At 45.5% G+C, this 17,640-nt stretch overlaps 1 protein-coding gene across 6 annotated transcripts in view; it reads left to right on the forward strand.

Annotated features, from left to right (window-relative positions):
• Nucleotides 1-17,250, forward strand: part of LOC120833572 (disco-interacting protein 2 homolog A) — a 61,231-nt gene extending 43,981 nt beyond the window's left edge. For 5 of the 6 annotated variants that reach the window (XM_040200770.2, XM_078091310.1, XM_078091313.1 and 2 more), the window contains 33 exons: nt 1,807-1,926; nt 2,906-3,103; nt 3,350-3,441; nt 3,767-3,877; nt 4,445-4,568; nt 4,644-4,753; nt 4,894-4,996; nt 5,375-5,439; nt 5,697-5,790; nt 6,301-6,420; nt 6,521-6,635; nt 7,090-7,229; nt 7,675-7,811; nt 7,896-7,976; nt 8,132-8,259; nt 8,365-8,479; nt 9,140-9,341; nt 9,471-9,580; nt 9,873-9,953; nt 10,165-10,282; nt 10,431-10,552; nt 10,703-10,814; nt 10,932-11,041; nt 11,323-11,453; nt 11,587-11,755; nt 12,164-12,334; nt 12,712-12,741; nt 13,759-13,820; nt 13,948-14,005; nt 14,118-14,192; nt 14,601-14,775; nt 14,934-15,057; nt 15,287-17,250. In XM_040200770.2, the coding sequence (XP_040056704.2) occupies nt 1,807-1,926; nt 2,906-3,103; nt 3,350-3,441; nt 3,767-3,877; nt 4,445-4,568; nt 4,644-4,753; nt 4,894-4,996; nt 5,375-5,439; nt 5,697-5,790; nt 6,301-6,420; nt 6,521-6,635; nt 7,090-7,229; nt 7,675-7,811; nt 7,896-7,976; nt 8,132-8,259; nt 8,365-8,479; nt 9,140-9,341; nt 9,471-9,580; nt 9,873-9,953; nt 10,165-10,282; nt 10,431-10,552; nt 10,703-10,814; nt 10,932-11,041; nt 11,323-11,453; nt 11,587-11,755; nt 12,164-12,334; nt 12,712-12,741; nt 13,759-13,820; nt 13,948-14,005; nt 14,118-14,192; nt 14,601-14,775; nt 14,934-15,057; nt 15,287-15,539 (3,956 nt within the window). In that variant the 3' untranslated portion in view covers nt 15,540-17,250. The remainder of the gene's footprint in view (nt 1-1,806; nt 1,927-2,905; nt 3,104-3,349; nt 3,442-3,766; nt 3,878-4,444; nt 4,569-4,643; nt 4,754-4,893; nt 4,997-5,374; nt 5,440-5,696; nt 5,791-6,300; nt 6,421-6,520; nt 6,636-7,089; nt 7,230-7,674; nt 7,812-7,895; nt 7,977-8,131; nt 8,260-8,364; nt 8,480-9,139; nt 9,342-9,470; nt 9,581-9,872; nt 9,954-10,164; nt 10,283-10,430; nt 10,553-10,702; nt 10,815-10,931; nt 11,042-11,322; nt 11,454-11,586; nt 11,756-12,163; nt 12,335-12,711; nt 12,742-13,758; nt 13,821-13,947; nt 14,006-14,117; nt 14,193-14,600; nt 14,776-14,933; nt 15,058-15,286) is intronic. The other variant, XM_040200775.2, reaches the window with a different exon arrangement.
• Nucleotides 17,251-17,640: the final 390 nt, after the last annotated feature.

Here is a 17,640-nt window from a genome sequence, read left to right on the forward strand (position 1 = left end):
GCGTTTTCAATGAAAGGTGCAAATATTTTTTGTGTTAGCCAGCCGATTTGTGAGCTCACACTGAAGCGCTAAGACTAGTCGAGTTACGCGTCTCACTACATTATGTGACACATGCCTGTTGGCCCGTTGTCTCACAGTGGGCCCTTTGATATGAGAACACGGTTTATAACCCCGTATCTGTTGTTTTGATGGAGAAAGCAAAATTTGGTGCTTTTCTTTGTCAACAATTCCCAAGAAGAAACTGAAACCGAGAATAAATTAATCCTACTAAGTAGTATCGTCTGTGAATAAAGAATGTAGTATGTTCCTCGAGAGACCTCATTTGTTGTGCACCAACTGGTAAAAACACAACAATGACCCACAGGCGGACATGTTCCTTCATTATGATGAACATATGCACCGTTAAATGCTCACTAGAGCACCAAATGGTTATTAATCCACAGCTGAAAATTAATTTGATTAATGTTTGATTAAAAACCTCAATGCCCTGCGGAATTAGGAAATTGCTAACCAAAAATGTAACAAAATATTGTTAACAATTACAGCTTTGGTATTAAGAAACAAGATGAGCCACCGAAAGGTTAGGTTAAGTTCAAAATATTAAAAGATGGCAACACCCACTGTTGGTGTGGGTCTTTGAATGGGATTCATTAACAATAACACACGTGTGGGATAGCCAGTCTTGCTCTTTATGCTATTCGATCACGTATGACCATTTCTGCGTAATGGACCTAGTGCTTGCTGCAGTAATTTAATGATGTGGGTTGATATGAAAATGTTAATTATAGTCATCATCACATGCAGGTCCTGGTTGGTTTTGATATTAACGATCAGGCGCACTTGAGTGGGCGGGGGGGGGGGGGTCATGGCCCGCAGATGCAATCCTCCTGTGTGTCTTGGGCTTTCTAATTGGCCCATCAGGTGCAGCTCTGACTCCCACACTTCTGCCCCCCCTGTGCATCTGTCCCTCCGTAAGTCGGCACAGTCTGTCTGAGCCAGGCTTATAATAGTAAGAGAAATGGGGCGAGCTACGTGCAGCTGTGGCCTTCGTCTCCTGTGGCTGTCTGGAATGTCTGCAAAGACCACCTTTCCTAAACTACGTATGAATTCATGCGAAGGAAATGATGCCCGATGATGATTATAGTCTTCGCATCCACGTCAGAAATGTGAGAGGAATCTAACCAGACACCCCTCCTCGTCTCTCGTGCCCCTTTATTTATGTTTTCTCATTGCGTCTATATTCTGGTTCAGCATTTCTAACACTTTAACACTTCAAATAATTTACATTAACATTACATTGGGTTATAGTTGGTTTTAGCCTCCACCATTATGGATTTTGCAGAGCGTACGTGAAACATCTTTTTAGACAATTCATGACTTGACATGAATGACATGACTAATCACTTAATGGTGGACATTTTTGTTGCTAGGCAGCAGGCGAGGATGCTCCTCACTTTCTGTTTTATTTAGCCTGCAATGTTTGTCGCCGATTCTAGAGAGTATCTGGATTCAAAGACTGTGATCGTTTGACCTCCAGGTGACTGTAATGGGCCTCGCGGTTCACTGTTGTTGTTCTGCAACAATGTGAGTGACAGCTGGTTGTCCTCTAGAGAGCACCACATTGACCTTTTCGATTCTCTTCTTTTCAACCCTTCCCGTCTCCTTCTCACTTCATCCATCTCTCATTTAATTTGTCTACATTTCTATTGCCATGCCACATATTCTTTCTTCCTCTCCACATACTTGTCTTGTTAATTTCCCCTTTTATGCCCTTTTCTTTTCATGTCCTCCAATATCATGGTGCAGGTGTTCCAGTCAACAGTCGCGTCTCCTCCAAAATCCAGCAGCTGCTCAACACTCTGAAAAGACCGAAGCGGCCGCCGTTGCGAGAGTTCTTTGTCGACGACTTCGAGGAGCTTTTGGATGGTAAGATAGTTCCAAAGTAATTATCTGGCTTCTAACAAATCAATAATTCATGAAAGGAAGCATCCATCTTTTTGTGGTGTGATCAGCATACTGATCAGAGACTTCAGCAGTTAAAGGTTGGATTTGATTCAAATCCTCTTGCTCCTTCATGTGCGTCAGCCACACCAGCGTTAACAACCTGTACCAACATTTTTTTTGGAGCTTTCAGCGGAATTTTGCAGCTTCCGGCGAGGTGAAAACGTCGGGTTGAGCTCACCACGCCTCTCAAATAAACAGTCATGGAACACGTTTAGATTCGTGGTTGTCATTTTGTCTCTTGGTGGGGCTCAGACCACCAGGTGTGTTGAGGGAGTGGTTATGGAATACAGAAACACGCACACTAAGCGGCCCGGCCCTGTCCAACCATTTCCTTCATTCCAACCCGCCCATCATGTGGTTTTGGGGGGCTTTCTGCCAGGATGAATAAACACGAATGAAGTAAAATGAAGTGCCAGGAATAGTAATGCATCAGCAGGTAATTGACGAGCCCCGCTGAGTTTGGCAAAGACACTGTGACATGGCAACCCCCTGCTTGGTGGTCTGCCTGGAGCGAGCGAGCAAAAAAACACACTGAGCTGAAAATGGCAGGAGGCTCAACGCTGTTTGTTCCTGATGGAGGTGATTTATTTGGCAGCGGACCTCATGGCAGCTCTTTTAAGCATTTTTGAATTACGCTCACCAGAGTTCAATGCAGTTTGGGGGGGAAATAGTGACGGAAAGATGCAAGTCCAATCAAAGCGCAAGTATGGTGCGAGGAGAAGCGGAAGCTGAGGGATAGAGGGAGCTACTCCTTATTGAAGGATGCAGCTTAGACTGATAAGCACAGAATCCAACTCACATTTAATCCTCCACCTTACACTCGTATGGCCCTGCCTGAGTTTTATTACTGAGAAATGTACCGATTATTTGTCAACAGAGATATTTTGTCTTCCCTATTTAGTTCAGCAGCCAGATCCCAACCAGCCAAAACCGGAAGGCCAGCACATGAGTCCCCTAGAAGGCGATCCTCTCGGGGGGGTCAACACCTGGCCTCCCTCCTTGCCAGCAGCCTTACATCGGTGGGGTACGACTCAGCCCAAGAGCCCCTGCCTGACGGCCCTCGACAATGCTGGCAAGCCGGTGTACACGCTCACCTATGGTAGGCATCAGGCTGTGGATGAGTGGCTCCCAATTCACACCGGAGATACAAAGCCATGTCTCCTCCTGTCATGCAATCTGTCTCTTTCTCTTTACAAATAATGGACAAAGAAGTGGCCGTCTCTGCATGGACGTTATTTTGTAATCGCTGCTATTATCAGCCGTTGTGTGGATTTTTATGTGGATTTGGTGGTCTGGGGTTGGGATGTCAAATCAAATATGTGACCGTCGACTTTCACCTCTGTAGGTAAACTATGGACCCGCAGTCAGAAACTGGCCTACACGCTTCTTAACAAGCTGAGTACCAGAAATGAGCCTTTGCTGGTGCCCGGCGACAGGGTAAGTCATGACATAAATCTGTGTCCAGGCCTGGTCAGTCGTATGTCACATTCCTCGTTCCATTTGAGGTTTTTGGCTGAGGCTCCTAAAACAATATTCAGCTAGTTTCTATTTCCCTGAGCTTGAAGTAGCGTTAAAAATGAAACGGTGAGAGAATATATTATTATCAAGTCTGCCTACTTGATTCTAAGGTCAGTTTGCAACAAACAAGAGCTATTTCTTATATGATATATATTCTTATATATAATACCACAACCACATTATTTCTGAAATGAAGCAAACGTTTGCTTTCACATCCTACTATAACATATTGTGTCCACCGCAGGTTGCACTTGTTTTCCCCAACAACGACCCAGTGATGTTCATGGTTGCCTTTTACGGCTGTCTCTTGGCCGAGCTGGTTCCGGTGCCGATTGAAGTCCCGCTCACCAGAAAGGTAAAGGCAAATACAATCTCTTGGGAATGTGTGGACCTTATTGGTTTGAGCTAAACACTGAAGAGCAGCAGTGACCCCTGCTGGACACATGACCCCTAATGAGAGCGTTGTAAAGTTATGCACATTGGCTTCTACTTTTCCAATATCCTAGAATATCTTGTGCTATAACAGCCTTCTGTAGTGTTATTCAGCCCTAAAGTGTTATGATGCATCCCAGTTTCCTGCACAAACTGAACCAATTTCCCCCACATCAGTTAGACAGTTTGAATATTTATGTCTGTTCTTGTTTGCTGTTTACAAGCATGCTGTTGGAAGACGCTGACATGGCTGTAATGGATTATTGTCAAGGGAAACGATGCGTAATTTCAGTGACAATATTAGACCACATAGGGCAACTGGGCGCATTGCAATGTTCCTAAACCATCAAAGGGGGGCTCGACACATGAAGTTTGGGAACCGCTGCCTCAGCACATTTTTCCTCAAGCCTTCCTGTTTTGTCACTTTTGATGATTGTTATTCGACTGTTTGCCAAAGTTCCTGCTGTATGAACTTTGATCTCCCCCCCAGGATGCCGGCAGTCAACAGATTGGCTTTCTGTTGGGAAGCTGTGGCGTCACGTTGGCACTGACCACTGACGCGTGTCAGAAAGGCTTGCCCAAAGCACAAACGGGGGAGGTAGCCACGTTCAAAGGTGGGCTCTCATTTTCACTCTCCCTCTGTTTAGCTGCGTTTGGTTTGAACTGACTCCACGCCTCCGTCTCTTCAGGCTGGCCACGGTTACTGTGGTTCGTGACGGATGGAAAACATGTTGTGAAGCCCCCGAAGGACTGGCACCCTCCGATACGGGACACCAGTAATGACATAGCTTACATAGAGGTAAAAGTGGTTTTATTGATCTTACCAGTAAAGGGAATATCAATTTGGTTATATTTTTTTGTTTTAATTTGATGTATTCTTTATGTGTTCTTTTTTGGAATGAAATTGTTCAAATGGTTTTCCTTGTTTCCTTCGGTCAGTATAAGACCAGCAAGGAGGGAAGCACCATGGGCATCACAGTGTCCAACGCAGCCACGCTGGCCCACTGTCACGCGCTCACTCAGGCCTGCGGCTACACTGAAGGTAGGGAGGACCCCTCAACTTCTCATTATTTGTTTGGCTTCAGCGTCACACCTCATCAGAGTGTAATTACAGTCCGGTTTGATAAATGCGCCCACTCAGCTCGTTGTTTTTCTTCCTGAGAATGTAAGGCCCCTCCTCTCCTTCAGTGTCCCAGTTTTGCTGTAAATAACTCTTGACGGCACCAGAAGCCCTGAGAGTCTCTCTGGGTCGGTTTTACAAATATGTTCGCTGCTTCACTGAATTGCAATGCTGCCACAAACAGGAATTATAATTATTTTTTTGAAATAATGATGATATGCAAGTGCTTTAGTTAAAAAAGAATGCCAGGTTAAATGTCTCAAACCTTGATCTTGTTCAAAATTCCTTTTTCAATTGCAGGTGAGACAATAACCAACGTCCTGGACTTCAAAAGAGAAGCAGGGTTATGGCACGGCGTTCTCACTGTGAGTGGTGTTGAACCGTCTGGTAAAGCTAATGGAAGAGTTCTATCACAATTTATTATAAACTAATTGTGAAACACAACTTAAGCGCTTAAGACCTGTAAAACATATTTCAACTTCCAACACATCCTCAAATCAGCGCTGCTGATGCAGTTTCACGTTCAAACCCCCGAAAATGAAACAGTGATCAGGTCTGGTTTATAATGATGTCAGTGAAATTATGATACACCGTGGACATATTTTTGTGTTTCTCTTGGCAGAGTGTCATGAATCGGATGCACGTGATCAGCATTCCTTACTCCCTGATGAAAGTCAACCCCCTCTCCTGGATACAGAAGGTTCACACATACAAAGGTGAGGATTAATCCACCCAGGCATCCGTCACTTGTCACCGTTAGTACGGCACAAACACACCTAGTTTTATCTAGGTGCATTGTTTCATACTGACTGATACAGAGTACATACACACGTTATTCACGTGATATGCTTTTGGAGCTTGCTCCATGGGGAAATGGTAGTTTGCCCAACACTTAATTCTTTTTAAGTATCTGTAATAAGACCGCGTTTGACTTTCAGAGAGAGTCTGTTCTCAGTGCACCTGTGAAAGGGGAGGGTGGATTGACGGACTAGTTTGTCTGACTCAGTTGTGCTGCTCCAGCGGAGGCTGAGGACAGGATGAAATCCGTCTCCTCCGCCATCCGAGCCGTAGGCCGCACTTTGCTGAGTCACCTGTCGGCAACTGAGTCAGACTGTGCTGCTATTTGCTGTCAGATTTACAGATCTGCGATTGGCTGTCCAGCCGAGTGACAGAGGTGATGATTATATTGTGAGCCTGTCTCTTTGTCTCTGCATCCCCTTCCACAGCAAGGGTTGCCGTGGTGAAGTCGAGAGACATGCACTGGTCTCTGCTGGCGCAGAGAGACCAAAGAGATGTCAGCCTGAGCTCCCTGCGCATGCTGATCGTAGCCGACGGAGCTAACCCATGTGAGTTCACCTGCAGACTCTCATTCAATGAAGCCTGGAGCCACAAGAGATTGTTGTTGATTTGTTGTGTACATTTGTTTGCATGTTTGTGTTATGACAGGGTCGATATCCTCGTGCGATGCCTTCCTCAACGTGTTTCAGGCACGTGGGCTGCGACCTGAGGTGATCTGTCCATGTGCCAGCTCTTCAGAAGCCATGACTGTCGCCATCCGCAGGTGAACTGCAGTCATTGCACCGTGCAAGAAGAACAACAACTGCCTGCCACCGCTCTTTTCTCACCGGGCTGTTTAATCCGACTGTCGAAAAATTTGTGCTTGTTTTAACATCGAGACAAGGTGTAGGAGGTCTCAGCCCCCATGGAGAAGGATTAGGGTGACAGGCAGACTCCAAACACGCATGCTTTAAATAAGCATTTTAAATCATAAGGAATGTGTGAGCCGAGGAATAGTTGCAGAGTTTGAAAGTGTCAGTCCTGCTAAAGACAGTATACTATGGTACATATTACCACCAGCTGGATGTGATGAATTACGATCTATGAGAATCGGCATTGTTCTGTTCTGTTTGCCACAAAGGGCTGCGGAAATTAGGAAGAATAACTTACAGATGTATTTGACTGAAGGACATTCCATGTTCCCTAAATAAAATTGAAATGATGTCTGTGCCTTGCAGGCCTCCAGAAATGGGTGTTCCTCCTCCAGGGAAGGCGGTGCTGTCAATGGGCGGGCTGAGCCACAGTGTGATCCGTGTGGACACGGAGGAGAAACTCTCCGTCCTCACAGTGCAGGATGTAGGACAGGTCATGCCCGGAAGTAAGTACGCTGCGCGCTGCTCATTAACCTTTTGTTGCTGTGGTTAGTGCAGGAGGTTAAGATGAAAGATGTCCTTTTGACATTGACACAACCACCTGTCTCCAGAAAATGGAAACGACCCGACCAGATTTGAAGGGAGCAATAACTGTTGAGCAAAAATCCTCTAATGTGATGTCTTCCTTAGCATCGATGTCTGGTAATGTTGAGGTATCGATGTGTTTATAACAAAACATTGGGGCGCTCAAAGGCTTCTTGTCTATAGTATTCTATAGAAATTCTTCCAATAAAATGGAATCTAATCTAATAACCGATTGTGACATCTACTTAAAATGTGAATTTCCTTGTTCACGATTCCCTCCTGTCCTCATTGTGTGTGTGTGTGTGTGTGTGTGTGTGTGTGTGTGTGTGTGTGTGTGTGTGTGTGTGTGTGTGTGTGTGTGTCCAGCCCTGGTGTGTGTGGTGCGGGTGGAGGGGACACCCTATCTCTGTCAGACGGACGAGGTTGGAGAGATATGCGTGAACTCGGGTATCCCGGGCGTAGCTTACTACGGCCTGCCGGGCATGACCAAGAACATCTTTGAGGTCAGTGTCTTGTTTCTGAATTTCCACCTGTGGAGGTAACAAATCTTTTTTTACACTTCATTCACGAATTGTGTTTACTTACAGACCATCCCGGTGACATCATCTGGGATTCCCATCTGCGACAGACCATTCACTAGGACATCGCTCCTGGGCTTTGTGGGGCCGGTAAATTCCACCTCTGTTCGACATCATTCATCATGTTAATGTTTGTCATTTTTATCATTTGAGGAACCTTTTGAGGGCTTCAGTTGAAAATGTGGTGGGAGTAAATATCAAGATCCACCCATCTAATGTTATGTGCTTTGCGTGACCCTCCCCAGGACAGCCTTGTGTTTGTCGTGGGGAAGATGGATGGGCTGATGGTGGTCAGTGGCCGGAGACACAATGCCGATGATGTGGTTGCCACAGCACTGGCAGTGGAGCCCATGAAGTTTGTTTACAGGGGGAGGTAAAAGTTCACACGTAACACTTCTCTACACATCAGTGCTGCAGTTGTTTGAGTACAATCAAATGCCATCGATTGGCCGTGTTTTTTTGTTGTTGTGCGTTTCAGGATAGCAGTGTTTTCAGTGTCTGTGCTGCATGACGAGAGGATCGTGGTCGTGGCAGAGCAGAGGCCGGACGCCTCTGAGGAGGACAGCTTCCAGTGGATGAGCCGCGTCCTCCAGGTGCGCACTGTCTTTTTCACATCTTGTCACTTGGTCACAGATAGTTGGACGATACCTGCAGGTTTGCACTTTCTACTGTGGTAAATGGGAGTCAGTATTGTTTAGGTAATTTCACTCCCTACTTTTTCAACTGCACGTCACAAAGAAAATCATCATTGGTTTTCGTGTCGGGTCACAATGAAAACTAACCTTTAAACTTCTATAATAATTGAATTGACGAAGGGCTGAACCAGTAATCAAATACAACCTGCCCATAATTAGTTTAAGGCTAAATGTGTGTGATGCTGAATAAGAATCGTTCAGTCCTAATTACAATGAATAATTCCTAAATCTGTGATGGTGACGGTTCCTTGAATGCATTGAGAAAGCTGCCTGAAGATGCTATGACTACAGCTTGAAGATACAAAATCAATCAAACCAACACTATGTTGTCTTTTGGAAAATTATTATTGGACAAAGGAAGTTTTCACTGCAAGTAGTTCAAGTGAGCAAATAAATACTCAATCACATAAAACAGTTATTGGAAACACCATAATAACTGCAAGTGAAAATATTTCACTTCAGCGATGCTCGCTGAAACTAAAACCGGGCCATGGAAATGAAATGAACTTCCTCTGCTTGAATGAAAGCTTTGCTAACCTCCAGCTCGCCTGTTTCCAGGCCATAGACAGCATCCACCAGGTCGGAGTGTACTGCCTGGCTCTGGTGCCTGCCAATACGCTTCCTAAGGCTCCTCTGGGCGGCATCCATATATCCGAGACCAAACAGCGCTTCCTGGAGGGCGCCTTGCACCCCTGCAATGTCCTCATGTGCCCTCACACATGCGTCACCAACCTGCCCAAGCCCAGACAAAAACAGCCAGGTAGACCTCCACATGTCAAAGCACGGGTTGAGTTTCAAAAATAGTGAATTTCTACCATTCCTTTTATTGTGGTGGGGTTTTTTTTCTGTCGCTTGACCTGACTTCCCTGAATGCGGTTGTGCTCGACAGAGGTCGGCCCTGCTTCCATGATAGTGGGCAACCTGGTGGCCGGCAAGAGGATTGCCCAGGCCTGTGGGAGGGACGTGGCCCAACTCGAGGACAACGACCAGGCACGTAAGGTAGAGAGTCATCCTCATTTCACCCGCTCACCACCTCCTCACTTACACTGCAGAAACACAGGTAAGGCTCCATACCAGAGGGAGAGGAATCTAAAATATATACAGCTGATGGAGAGCACATGGTCTCGCTTACCTGCTGAGCCCTCTATATGAACACGGGCAAACATTTGCGAACATTTGTCATCTCTTCATAACAAAAACCCCTTCTTGTCTCACCATGAGCTTTTGATTCCACAACGTGCTGTATGTTATTCTGTGTAGTTCAACGGGTGTGTGTGTCTCTCCCCTCTAGTTCCTGTACATCCAGGACGTGTTGCAATGGAGAGCTCAAGCCACTCCAGACCACCCAGTGTTCCTTGTCCTCAATGCTAAGGTACGGCCTTCTGCGTCATTCTTTGTAGAATCGAGTTATGGCATTCTAATGTGTATTGTGATTTAGTTCATCTGTTTATCCTTTTAAGTGGAAGCTTAAAAACACATCTCCACTGCTGGATGAATCACAAGGATAATAAAGCACGGCCAGAGATTAGCATTGCAGTTGAATTCTATTAAATTCCTGTATGTCCTTGTGTCTTGCTCCTCAGGGCACGGTGGCTAGCACAGCTTCCTGTCTGCAGCTGCACAAGCGGGCAGAGCGGGTGGCTGCAGCATTGATGGGACGCCTCAACACCGGAGACCACGTAGCACTCGTCTACCCACCAGGTAAGAGGTGTCACTGCTGCTGGCCAGCTTCTTAATGTCACAGTTCTGTGTTTACTACCTCTGTCTCCAGTTTTTAATTCAGTCACCTTAACGTCTCTGTCAAGCTTTTTCTACTTTCACCTCATCAGTTACAAACATTTATGTGTAGGAATCGACCTGATTGCCACTTTCTACGGCTGCCTGTACGCTGGCTGTGTGCCAGTCACTGTCAGACCCCCCCACCCCCAGAACCTGGCAACCACGCTGCCCACCGTCAAGATGATTGTTGAGGTAACACAGTCGGCCGTCCTGCACCAGAATGCAAACGTAATCCCAACGTGCAAAGTTAAAACACTCACGAGACTCGATGAAGGTATCGTGTACATTGTACACAACGATGTAATATACATGTGCTAATACACCAACGTCTGTGTGTTAAAGGTCAGTAAGTCGGTGTGCATCCTGACCACTCAAGCAATAATGAAGCTGTTCCGGTCCAAGGAGGCTGCTGCTGCTGTGGACGTGAAGAGCTGGCCCATGGTGCTGGATACAGGTGAGTTATACGCACATACCGAGCACCGTTTAGTTTCTCATGTTGCCACCAAAGAGTAGATTCTTAAGTAAAGAAAGGACGTTTTGAATTGGGACTGTTGCTTCTCTCATCCCCCAGATGACCTCCCCAGAAAGAAGAGCCCCCAGATGTACAAGCCCCCGACCCCAGAGATGTTAGCCTACCTGGACTTCAGTGTGTCAACAACGGGCATTTTAGCGGGGGTCAAAGTAAGTTCAATGTTCTCACAATGGACTCACATGAACCACGTGGGTTCTGAATTGGATGTAGTGGTCATGTGGGGAAGCTCCCAGTCTATCCGATATAACAACGGCATGGCTGCTGTCATTACAAAACTAAATTAAACGAGTGGTTTGGTCAGAAACATTCACACACTGCTGAGGTGTCCATCGGTAATACAATGTGTCCCCAAAAGCGTGTTTGTAAGGTTTCATTCTACCTAAGAATCTAGTTTTGATGCATCGCTCTTGTCTCTGCGTGTCACGTCCAGATGTCTCACTCTGCCACCAGTGCCTTGTGTCGCTCCATCAAACTGCAGTGTGAGCTCTACCCCTCCCGGCAGATCGCCATCTGCCTGGACCCCTACTGCGGCCTGGGCTTCGCTCTCTGGTGCCTGTGCAGGTAAACCAGCACCTCTGAACAAACGAACGATCTGACCTGTGCCGGTCGTATTTTCTCTCTGTCGTCCCACTCAGCCTTTCTGTCTGTGTGTGTGTGTGTGTGTGTGTGTGTGTGTGTGTGTTTCTGGTTTCAGTGTGTACTCGGGCCACCAGTCCATCCTGGTCCCCCCTCTGGAGCTGGAGAGCAACGCGTCTCTGTGGCTCGCCGCAGTCAGCCAGTACAAAGTGCGCGTCACCTTCTGCTCGTATTCGGTCATGGAGATGTGCACCAAGGGCCTGGGTTCACAGACTGAAGCGCTGCGGGTCAGTTTGTCTCCTCCGGTGTCCAGTGCTGCACTACAAGCTGCAGCCTTTTCTTCTGGGATCTTCAAGGGGTTTTTTCTTCTTCAATTAGTCCATTTCCCAGAGGGGCTCCTGCCACAGGGCTGTGATTATCAACACATGGTCCTGAGCGCTGGAACAATCCCTTGTATCTGTACTGACTGCACCACTTGAGACTGTAATTTTTACGAATCATGTCTGTGGTTTAATGAGCAGAATCGAAGTTAGATTATCTGAATAAATTCTCTCGTCGGGTCCCAGTTCACATGCACCCTCAGTCGTCTTTGTAACTTTAGAAAGGATGTGACATCATTATAATACATATACACACTATGTCTTAATTTTTTTTAGTTGCTGCCGATCAAACTTCTTCTTTTCTTCCATCTCCAGTTGCGGAATGTGAACCTGTCGTGCGTGCGTACATGCATGGTGGTGGCCGAGGAGAGGCCCCGCATAGCGCTCACTCAGTCCTTCTCAAAGATCTTCAAGGACTTGGGGCTCTCACCACGCGCCGTCAGCACCACCTTCGGCTGCAGGGTGAACGTGGCCGTCTGTTTGCAGGTAAGCTGGGAGGAGGAGGGGGATGTGGAGGAAAGGAGGAGGAAAGAAGTACACAGCCCGTGCGGCAAAACTCTTCTTAAAAAAAGAAAGCAAATCTTTGAGAAAAGAAGGAGTACACAGAGTGAATGTTGATGTCATTTGACCAACTAATTTGAGGTGGAGGGAAATGAGTTCAACTTTATATTTAATAGAATTTTCAATGATGATAAAAACACCAAGCGAGTTGCTTCTGGGTCAAACAATATTGTTTCTGTTTTGTATGTTTCTACGATCCCTGGATATTTTGTGAGCGTGCGAGTGTGCGTGTGTCTGTGTGCATGTGAATCAAAGTCTATAAATATTTATATTCATGTATCTGTCCTGCGTTGTCCCGTCAGCCCAACAGGTTAGGGAAACTGGCTGAGCAGGTAACCGCAGGATAAGGGTTGCTGTTTATTTGTTTGGCTGCTGCAGGGTCTGTGTGTGTGTGTGTGTGTGTGTGTGTGTGTGTGTGTGTGTGTGTCTGTCTGTTTTTGTGTTTTCCATGTGAGTGTTGCATGAATTTTGAAGATTTAACCTTCATTCACAGATTTTTCTCCTCATTTATGCTTTGTTTTATATCTCAGACGAGCTTGGGCTCTACTTTACAGCTACTAATTTTATCCAGCTGACTCTCAACCAAAGCCTTGAGACACGTTATGTGTGATGCGCTACTACGTCATTCTACAAGCTCGCAGCATGAACTGCGCTCCGATTGAGATCATTGTGGAATGTCATGTCCAACCCTAAGATCTTTATACCCCTTTATAAAGCGCTTGGTTTTTTTAGTTAATTTGTCTTTTATTAAAGACTAAGCGTGGTAATTTGTCTTTTATTAAAGACAAATTACCACGCTTAGTTCTTGCGTGAGTGCTAGTGGCTTAAGTGAGTCATCTAGTGAGAGAAACTCATTTGATTTGTTTGGCAAAGACTAATGGCTCGAGTCTCCTTGATGTCTTCCTAATACTTACAGCCTAAGCTTTGCTCGACAAAGTCAATCTGCGTGTTTTGCGTGGCTTTGACCTCACGGATGACCATACGGCGACTTGTGCTGCACTCTGGAGAACGAGGGATGCAAAGCATAAGTAACACTAGTCTTAGTGACGATGACAAATCCAAAAGCCGAAGGAATCAATACCCGACGAATCAATTCACCTTTGGATTTAACTTGCCGGTACTTGCAATGTACCTGTGTATCGCCGACTCCACGGTTGAGTTGCAGGAAGTCTATAAAACTATTGTATCCTGGTTGCTTCTGGCTGCCCCCCCCCCCCCCCCTGCTTTGTATGACACTGTTGTATCATAAGTAGCTTCCACCTCCCCTCCACTGAGCATACAGCATTCATGTTCAGGGCTGCAGGAGTTACATTCTCATCTCATGTTGCTCTCTGCTTGTTTTTCTCCAGGGCACAGCCGGACCCGACCCCACCACCGTTTATGTTGACATGAGAGCTCTGCGACACGATAGGTGGCTTTGAATATGAATACATTCTTCAAACCTTAAATTGAACAGTGTTGACTTTTTGTCTCATTGTGATGAGATGGAATAAAAATGGAGATATGAAATTGCTCCTTTGGTCCTTTTTTTTCTTCAGGGTACGCTTGGTAGAGAGAGGGTCGCCCCACAGCTTGCCACTGATGGAGTCTGGGAAGGTACGCCATCATGTGAACAAACTAAAACACAACAAATTAACTGTGACCTTATGATGCCAGTGGTTTGCCTTCAGCTGAGATTTTAAGATATCATGTTTGTCTGTTGTTGTAGATCCTCCCAGGAGTGAAGGTCATCATTGCCAACACAGAGACCAAAGGACCCTTGGGAGACTCCCATCTAGGAGAGGTAACCACAAGATCAGCCGAATGTTCGCCTGTCACCTGTTCCTGCTGGTTCTGGCCCACACTTTATGTGCTCTTGTTATCAGGTTGCAACGGACCATCTGCTGAAACTGATCTCTAAAACGTAGCACAGAAGCAACCAGAATATCTGTAATCGGATTAAAAAATTATAACCACCTGTCTTCCACAAGTCAAGTTTTTAAAGCAGAAAACTAACAACACAATATGCAATCATTTCTTATCAGATCAGAACACCAGTGAATACATTTTTTTCTTTTTAGATCCATTACTTTTAGCAAAAGAGCAATCAGATTTGTATGATCATTACTGTGTGTGTGTGTGTGTGTGTGTGTGTGTGTGTGTGTGTGTGTGTGTGTGTGTGTGTGTGTGTGTGTGTGTGTGTGTGTAATAGGTCTGGGTGAGCAGTCCTCACAATGCCACAGGCTACTACACAGTCTACGGGGAGGAGGCCCTGCACGCTGACCACTTCAACACCAAGCTCAGCTTTGGCGACACGCAGACCGTCTGGGCGAGGACGGGCTACCTGGGCTTCCTGCGGCGCACCGAGCTGACGGATGCGAGTGGAGGTGAGAATCAACAGCGCTCGCTCAGTTTGTTTCTTTTGATGTGAGCTGGATTCGTACTGTGATTTTAGCACTCTGGCTAAGTAATGATGTTTGCTGCCTTCCTATCTCAAATGGACACTGTACGTCTTTGACTCTGCGTGTTTGCGTGCCCGTCTCAGAGCGCCACGACGCCCTCTACGTGGTGGGCTCTCTCGATGAGACTCTGGAGTTGAGAGGAATGAGGTATCACCCGATTGACATCGAGACCTCCGTCATACGTTCTCACAAGAGCATAGCTGAATGGTGAGAAAATTACATTAATACTTGTTTCACTGTCTAGTTTAAATCATTCATTTGGTTGAAAGACGGGTATTCATTTTATATTGAAAATACAGTTGAGCAACGTGAATCCTGACTACTTACTTTCCTCTTCCTCCCTTACGTCTCCTTATCCCATCTGTTGTTTTTATTTGTCTCGCCTTTTCCTTCCTTTCCATGCACGCCGCTCCTCCTACTCCCTCCCTCCTTCCAGTGCGGTGTTCACCTGGACCAACCTCCTCGTGGTGGTGGTGGAGCTTGAGGGGTCGGAGCAGGAGGCCCTGGACCTGGTGGCCCTGGTCACCAACGTTGTCCTGGAGGAGCACTACCTCATCGTAGGAGTGGTGGTGGTGGTCGACCCCGGCGTCATCCCCATCAACTCCAGAGGGGAGAAGCAACGCATGCACCTCAGAGACGGATTCCTGGCTGACCAGCTGGACCCCATATACGTGGCTTACAACATGTGAGGGCCGTGCTGCGGGAAGGGGAGCCTGCAACGTGAATCATCGCACAAGGAGAATGTGGGAGCCCAGAATTGTTGTAGGTCCGGGATCCGTCCCCTCGCCTTCTGCGAAAAGAAAAAAAAGCTCTCCTTTCTTGCTCAAAGACGGGAAATATGAAAGAAACGTGGATGCAAAACTTCACAGCAAAATGGAAAGAAACACCGGGAGAAACAACATGGACTAAAAACACTGTTATTTTTTCTCCCCAGTATTTCCAGCCTCAGAAAATTGGAGAAGAGAGTTTCGTCTGTATGTACGATAAGGCGCCTGACAACTTACTTTGTCGATCTCCAATACTATGAATGTTAGTTGTATCTGCTATACCCTTGTGCCATAGAGCCGGACTGACACCAGGACCCAAACCCTGGTTCAAAACCAGCTCAAACGGATCCCCCTGTGCCATTGCAGGTCAGAAAAGTTTGTCCCACGTATGTTGTCATTTCCTCTGTGGGAGCAGCTCTTCAGATTGTGGCTGCACCCTGAAGTAAACCTATATATATATATTTGTTTTCAGATCATGTTATTGGATCGACAAAGTTGGTGTGATTTGTTACTCACCCAGGAGGTGGTACTTTAGTTCATGGTGTCAGTAACAGGACGTGTAAAAATAATATGGTTTGACTTACTTACTTTTTTTTAGACCTTACTAAATCTAAAATGTGTGACATAGTTATTGTTTTATCTGAACAAAATGCAATATGAGTGATGTGAAAGAAGAATTTTGAATGACTGCAGACAATAAGTGCCATTTGTTCAAAGTCTTGACATGGCGAGGAATAATAATCGTTGCTCTCTATTAGCAACGTGCCAAATGATATGAATTAAGCCTTAAGTGTTTTTTCAGACGCCTGGTCCTTCTCCAGCACCCGTTTTGTGAACTTTATCAGCTTGGAAAGAAATAGACATGCAGAGGGAGCTTAAGGTATGATAAACCCTGCTCTTATTGCACCCAAAGTCCTTCCATCTTTTTGGAGAAGATGGATAAACTTGATCATAACTTCAGCCACTACAAACACACTCACTCCATAAATGTTCGTCGTTGTGTTTCATAGCAGAAGTCTATGACGGATGGCAGCCGGTGTAGGTGTGAAGCAGAATGTTATAGCCGCACATCGAGTGCCGTAAGGTCGAAATGGGAGTTGGGAAAATGTTGCATGTACCATATGAAGGCAAGTGTCTAATATGCTAGTAACACTTTGACCTCCCACCTTACCGCGTTTACTTTGCAAAGATTCACTCCACTGTTGCTTCTTTTCTCTACATGCACATCCCTTCAGAAACGGGCTGCGGCCCGCTGTAAGTATGTACAGGTTTTATGTAAATTATGAACAGATGAGAGGAAGCATAACACAAAGACTGAATGTTATATACGTGTGAACTTCTCCCTCACAGACAAACATGATTTTAAACTTTATTCTCATGCGGACTTTGGGATGAGACATGAAAAAGCCTTGTCAACATTTTTATAGTAAGAAAGAGCAGTGGGAACTTTGGTGATGAGGCGAAGCACAAGGAGAGCACGGTTACGCTGTAGTGACGGCCGAGTGGTCACACAGTCCAGAGCAAACTTTGGTTGTTAACACATGAAAAGGTGCATTTGTCTGATACATGGTTAGTTGTCATTATTTTCATAACCTGATTTCTTAATGAATAAATAAGTGCTTTTGACTTGAAATGTTTGTCTTCACTGAGCATTCATGTGTCAAATAAGTTTTGTTTTTTTTCTTCATGAATCTAAATTCACAATCTGAGAATCTAAGGTTGTAGTGAAGACGCATTTCAAATTTCAAATCTGGCTTGTGTGCACACCAACCCCCGATTTTTGGGGTATAATCCATTATCAAATAAGCAAACAAGAGTTCATGAGATCAGCTAATCAGCCAAAATAATTTAAATCTTCTGCAAAGGTTTACAGCTCAATATAAATATATTACCACAACCTCAGTTTTACGATTTGTGGCACAAGAAGCAGAGCAACTTTTACAGATTCTACATTACATTTATATTTATTATTTATTACATTTGCATTTTTACCTTATTACTATATTCATAGTATAAAGTAAAC

The sequence above is a fragment of the Gasterosteus aculeatus genome, chromosome 16 (genome assembly GCF_964276395.1).
Source record: "Gasterosteus aculeatus chromosome 16, fGasAcu3.hap1.1, whole genome shotgun sequence".
NCBI classification, from domain to species: Eukaryota; Metazoa; Chordata; class Actinopteri; order Perciformes; family Gasterosteidae; genus Gasterosteus; species Gasterosteus aculeatus.